Raw genomic sequence first — 5,882 nt, forward strand, 5'->3', positions numbered from 1 at the left:
ACTTATGACAGCCAATGTTATAATTTTTCTAGATCGATTTTTTTTGGCAAAAATGCCATAAGATGTGACTAAAAACAAACAAGTGCCATCCTTGAGCCAGAAATTTTTTTGTGCTGGCTTATGAACAAGTTTACGTTTTATAAATATTTCGTCATTGTAAAACAAAATTTTCCATAACAATTGCATCGGTTTTCTTGTCCCTGACGTTTGCAAAAGTAGGAATCACGTAAATTTATAGTTTTATCTTTTCTCTTATCATGTAAAATAAGATAAACAATTTAATTTAATACAAAAATTAATACTCCTATAAAAGAAATCGTGTAAATAAGAAAACTGTTAAAACTATAAACTATAAGTAGATCAGGCTTTTAGTCCATTTTTTTAAACGTAAAAATTCAATACAAAACAACAAAGTTGCTTTCCTATTTGTCTAGAAGTTTATCCTGCTATAAATATACACAATTACAACTTTGTTACACAGCTTTCCTGTGTATATTTCGCGAATCAGTGCACTGCTGGTTGATGTTTAATAAAAGAGAAACAGAATTTGTAAATATTTATTAAGGATATAAGCTGCCGTATTGCACTGAAATTTCAAATGAAATATTTATGAATACCGTTCCATTATGAATGAAATAAAACAGTAAGTACAGCGAAAATTGAAATATATACTGTATACTACTTAACCAGTACATGATTAAAGCGCCTATGTTTCGTCCTCACATGTGTCTGTGGTTGTAACATAGGAGATTTTTTAATATATGAACAGAATTTCTCTTTTAACAAACACATATATTTAACACATCATGTTGACAATTTTTAGAATGGTTTATACTTGTTGATGTTATTCATTATATTAAGGCCTTTAACGAACGCCCTGTAATCAACTTCATCCCTCATTCCCCTCTCGTAACTGAAACATTTGCAAACTGCATCGAATTCTTCTCTTGAAATAATGCTCAAGAGTCCTCTAAGCGACAAAGCCCTTTCGAAATGTTCAGCAGAAACCGTTCCACAGTTCGTCTTGTCATAATCCTAAAAAAAAAAACTCTATTAAAACAGCACCTATATTGAAACAATTAAAGTTTTATAGCATCGATGAAAAAGATATTTTATGGATGATCCGTAAGATAATGAGACTTGTCCAGGTTCGTTGTTTCGGGTTTATTTTGTTTACGCTTAGGTCGTAACTTTTAATAAGGCATAGATTCGAAGAAGCATCATTATCTTAGGCGATGTTTACACCTACGGCTACACGAAGCGGAAACTTCGGACAAAGGCAGCCATTTTAAAATTTGCAACTAAAATAAAAAGTACAAATTTAAAATAAACCTGGAATATCGACATCAGGTTTAGTTCCATCTCGGGTTTCTTTGACAATTTTCTCATGGCACAAGAAAGAGTTCTCCTCTCGTCGAAGTTGAGGAAGTTTCTTTCGCCGTCTTTGATGGGTAGATGCTGGAGTGGCACGATCAGAGGTGCTCTTTCTAGACTTAACTGGGTGAAGGCTTCTTCTACTACGTCCGAGAATCGTCTGTAGTCGACGCATTCTCGTCTAAGTGGTGACGCGAATCTATGGATTCAGATACTTTTTACTAATTTAATGTTGCTGCAGAATACGTGTTCTTACACTTCCATCAAAGTTTTCATCTCGTTTTCTGTAAGATCAAATCTACAAACCGACAATCCTCTTGCGAAGTCTTCACGAGATATTACTTGTTGGTTGCATTTGTCGAAATCTCTCAAGAACTCCATCACTCGGATTCTTTCTTTTACCACTTTACCCTTTATTTTTGCCAGAATTCTAACAATATCTTGTTCAGCTCTCGGAATTGGTTTCTTTATATATTCTTTACCACACACTTCATGGTGAATGGCACCAGGACACTAATAAAAATCGCAGTACAAAACTGAAGATAAACAACTACAAAATTTACCCTCTGCTCACAACTACTAGGTTCTACTTCTTTCAAGAACCAGAAATAGTTGAATCCAACTTCGTTGTTAAATCTTTCTTCCAAAGCATAAAGTTCTTCATCTGACAACAAAATTCCGTTTGATAATAAAGACTGACGCATTTGAGCTCTTGACACGTATCCATTATTATGCCTAAAAAGAAACAATGTGTCCAGAAAAATCGGTAAAATTTGTATACTTGTCGTAATCTCTAAATGAAGGTTTTAACACGATGCGTCTATTCGTAACTCTTTTCTTCACTTTATCAACAGCTTCTTCACACAGCTCTCTCTGAACTGTATTAACTTTTTGCCAGTCTTTACCACCCATTCGTGGCAATTCAATAACATCTAAAGGAGGAACATCCAATTCCAAGCAAGGATATTTTTCTAGCTCCTTTGTGGTGAATACTTGATTAATGTCATCCTCAAAAGTCTTCCAACAAACTCTAGTAGGATCGCATGGATCTTGATATTGAATCATAATAGCTTCTATTTCTGGTAATGAAAGATACAATCTTTGGATACCACTGATACCAAGAATATCGAGCCCACGGTGAAACTGAGACACTGTTAAACGTCCGCTGTTTAGCGCATCAAAATCCTTCGAAAAAATATTATTTTTGCAAATTTTCATCACATAACAATACCTTAAAAAATTCTTCAACTCGTAATCTGTTTTCTAAAACGTGTCGCTGAATACGTTTAATAGTGGTTAGAAGGTCTTGAGTTTGTTTCGGTTCGGTCAAAGAAGAATGAAATATGCTTTGTTTGCCGAAGATACTAGAAGCCAAAAGTTTGCCCATTTCGGGCCTTGGCAGTTTCGGTAGTTCAGCGTTAATTATCCGTCCAGGAAAGAGGCTTAGGACGTCCTAAATTAATTAAATATTTTAAAATAAATTTTAATGTTTTCGGGTATCTATCAAAACGTCTTACGCCGCTTAAATCCATGACTCCATGCTTATCGAGATACTTAACTATCTCGTCTATAGCTGCAATAAATGCGATGTAGTTAACAGTATAACTGTCCTTCAAATACTTCTTCAACAACAAGTTAAAATCATCAGGAGAAACTAAAATTTTTAAATAATTTAAAACTCTGGCAAAATGCCCTATTGTCACAGTTCCATTATTTTTTGAAATCTAGAAAAAAGTGTTATTGTTGAAACAAAGTATCTAAGTATTGTTACGAGTTCATAATCTTGGAAATACGGCATCAACAACAAATTTCTCATATTCACGACACACGCAATCTTAGTTAACAAAAGATTCAGCCTCCGTTCTTCGCTCAAACTTAATCTGTTGACGTGCATAGGATCAGCCCATTCAAGACCACTTATCAAGGGGGCATTTTGCGAAAAATCCGGAACTGCAAAACAGGTGTTTACATTTTTAAAAACAATAGAGTCTAAATACCGCTGTCGTAAATAACTTCACACAGTTGAGTATAAAAAATTCGGCCATCTTGTATCCGGAAGTAGTCAGCTAATTCTGAAATTTCTTGATCCGATAAACCAATGATTGCTTGCAAGTGTCCAGAAAATACGGAAATAAATTGGGATTCTGGAAGCAGTATTTTACTGTGTGCACACTTAAATATTTGTCACCGTAATACCCGAAATGATGGAATTTTTATTGGGGTCAAGTGGGCAGAAATATTCCCAAAGGTTTAAATTTGTACGAAAGACGGCAGCCCTTATTTTGTTGCAGGTGCGCCATATGTCGGTTAATTTTATTTCCTGAAAAGATTAGAACAAAATTAGTGTTTTTCATCAATGGAAAATCTACTAGAAAGTACCTTGCAATGCATTTTTAACAATTATATCGAATGATAATCTACAGATAATTTCATTCAAACCAATTGCAGTTTGTCAAAACTGTCTTAATTTTTACGTTGCTTCACAACGGATTTATAAAACGACGGTAAAACTATTTCAAAACGCTGAATGACCGCTGCTTCAAAAGTAAAAAATTATGAAATACCTACACTTTTATTTAAAACAAAAACCACCCGAAGGGTTTTGTCTAATCATCCCCACGATTAATATGATGACGTCACCTCAAAATTGTACATAGTAAATGGGTTTTAAATTGTGTAAAATATTATAGTCTTTCACGTGTAGTTTATGAATCCGTGTGGAGTTGTTACCCGAAATGTCTAGATTTTTGGAAAAAAAAAATATATAACAACAATTTGCAATTTAATTTTGAATGTGCAAAACCGATTGCTTTGAAATTTTGCAGATGTTTAAAGTTATCATAATCATGACGCTTTTTAGATTTAGTATTCAGATAAAATCTGGAAGGACTTATTTGCTTAAAGGATAAAAAGGTTTTTTTTGAAAATGTGATTTACATGTTCCATAAACATCTGTTGGCTATCATTCACAACTCCCAGACTCTTAACCACAGAGGAACTTTACAAGACTTGATTATTATCTAGTTTTAATTGAATACGATTTCTACACTGAAGATGCTTTGTAGGTATACCAAACAGAATCGTTTCACATTTACTGTGATTGAGTCGCATGCAATTGTTTACACACTATTGCTGTACAAGTTCTAGATCTCTATAAAGTCAACACAAGTTTCAGTTTTCTGGATTAAAAGTAAGATAAGGTTGTACATCATCTACATACATGTGTACACAATGTTTAATAACTTTCATTAAGTCAGCAGTATACAAAGAGAAGAGAAAAGTTTCAAGTACCGATCCCTGGAAAACCCAGAAATTCAAGGCAATCGTTTTTGATTTATGACCATTTCAGTCGACTAATTGAGCTCGGTTAAATAAGTTATTCTGGAACCAGCCAAGGTAGCCCCATACACACCATAATACATAAGTTTGGCAACAAACAGAGATATATTGAGTCTATCAAATGCCTTAGATATGTTAAGCAGAGTTAGCGAAGTGACTTTGCCATTGGAGAAGCCATTAAAAATATTATCAACCAAGGAAATGAGAAGTGTAGATGTACCGAAATTTTTTCGAAATCTGGATTGTTCCCGGCGGAAAAATATTTTCTTCATCAGCCACTTTTAGCGTATTACAAATTAGACTCATTGGCCTAAAATCATCTAAAGATACAGAGGTTTTTTTAGGGATCGGTTTTACCAAAGAGAAGTTCCAGAATTTAGGGACTCGTTCCTGTTCGAAAGCGAGGTTGATAATAAGAATAAGTGGTTCCCTAAACCAAATAGAAGCTGCCATCTGCACGTGCACAGTTACGTTTCAAGTTTAAGACAAAGGTCTCAATAACTGTTGCAATGCCTACCGGTTTGAATAAAAATTGATCGGATGAAAACGGCTGATTGGTTTAAAGTTTATTATAAAGATGTAAATTTATTGGTAATCAAAATATTTCTGTTTATTACACCCAAAAAATTGATGACGTCATCACAAAATTTTGTAAAGTAAAAACTAAGAGCAGGCCTACCGGACCCGGGTTGCTCAGGTACACAGATAAAATGCATTATCCCGACAAGCGTAAAACGCAATGAATAGTGAATTGTGGTTTATGGTTTTTAAAATACCATCTTTCCATGGCTTAGATTTATTACCCCTCAGGATTATATTTAAAGATGGTATTTAAAACATGAAATTTTCCGCGACAGAACACTGTTAGTGGACCTCTTACCTTTATTTTTGTTTATGTGACCAAAATCACCAACATAAAGCATCAAACATTACTACTAGTATCTATAACTCAAGTACTGAAAAAAAGCGAAATAAAAAATGTATCTGTATCTGCGTTATTAATTTGTATCTAGATACAGATATTTCGTGCTTAAATTCGATTGTATCTAGATACAGATACTAGATACCCAAAAATGTATCTAGATACTTTATTTAGATACAAGTATCTAGATACTGCCCAACACTGCCAACAACAATGCTAACCTTTACATAAAAAAGTAAGCGTACAT

General features: G+C 33.9%; 1 protein-coding gene across 1 annotated transcript; it reads right to left on the reverse strand.

The window, feature by feature from the left end:
• Window positions 1–771: 771 nt before the first annotated feature.
• Window positions 772–3,837, reverse strand: LOC135128946 (uncharacterized). Its single transcript, XM_064056026.1, has 11 exons — window positions 3,754–3,837; window positions 3,571–3,694; window positions 3,372–3,518; window positions 3,146–3,324; window positions 2,892–3,098; window positions 2,606–2,827; window positions 2,156–2,559; window positions 1,938–2,109; window positions 1,631–1,887; window positions 1,333–1,573; window positions 772–1,035 (listed from the first exon to the last, which is right to left on the reverse strand). Exons 1-11 carry the CDS (start codon window positions 3,763–3,765, stop codon window positions 820–822), a joined length of 2,181 nt encoding a protein of 726 aa, XP_063912096.1. The 5' UTR covers window positions 3,766–3,837; the 3' UTR covers window positions 772–819.
• Between the last annotated feature and the right edge of the window lie 2,045 nt (window positions 3,838–5,882).

The sequence above is a fragment of the Zophobas morio genome, unplaced genomic scaffold (assembly GCF_036711695.1).
Source record: "Zophobas morio isolate AGI-343-1 ecotype UQ-CSIRO unplaced genomic scaffold, CSIRO_AGI_Zmor_V1 ptg000014l, whole genome shotgun sequence".
NCBI lineage: Eukaryota > Metazoa > Arthropoda > Insecta > Coleoptera > Tenebrionidae > Zophobas > Zophobas morio.

Bases quoted from the DNA above. Each gene is read 5' to 3' on its own strand.
- LOC135128946 (XM_064056026.1), bottom strand. The intron at 2,560-2,605 runs GTATTGTTATGT...ATTTTTTCGAAG, and splicing joins GAGTTGAAGAATTTTTTAAG to GATTTTGATGCGCTAAACAG. The intron at 1,036-1,332 runs GTTTATTTTAAA...TTTTTTTTTTAG, and splicing joins ACCTGATGTCGATATTCCAG to GATTATGACAAGACGAACTG.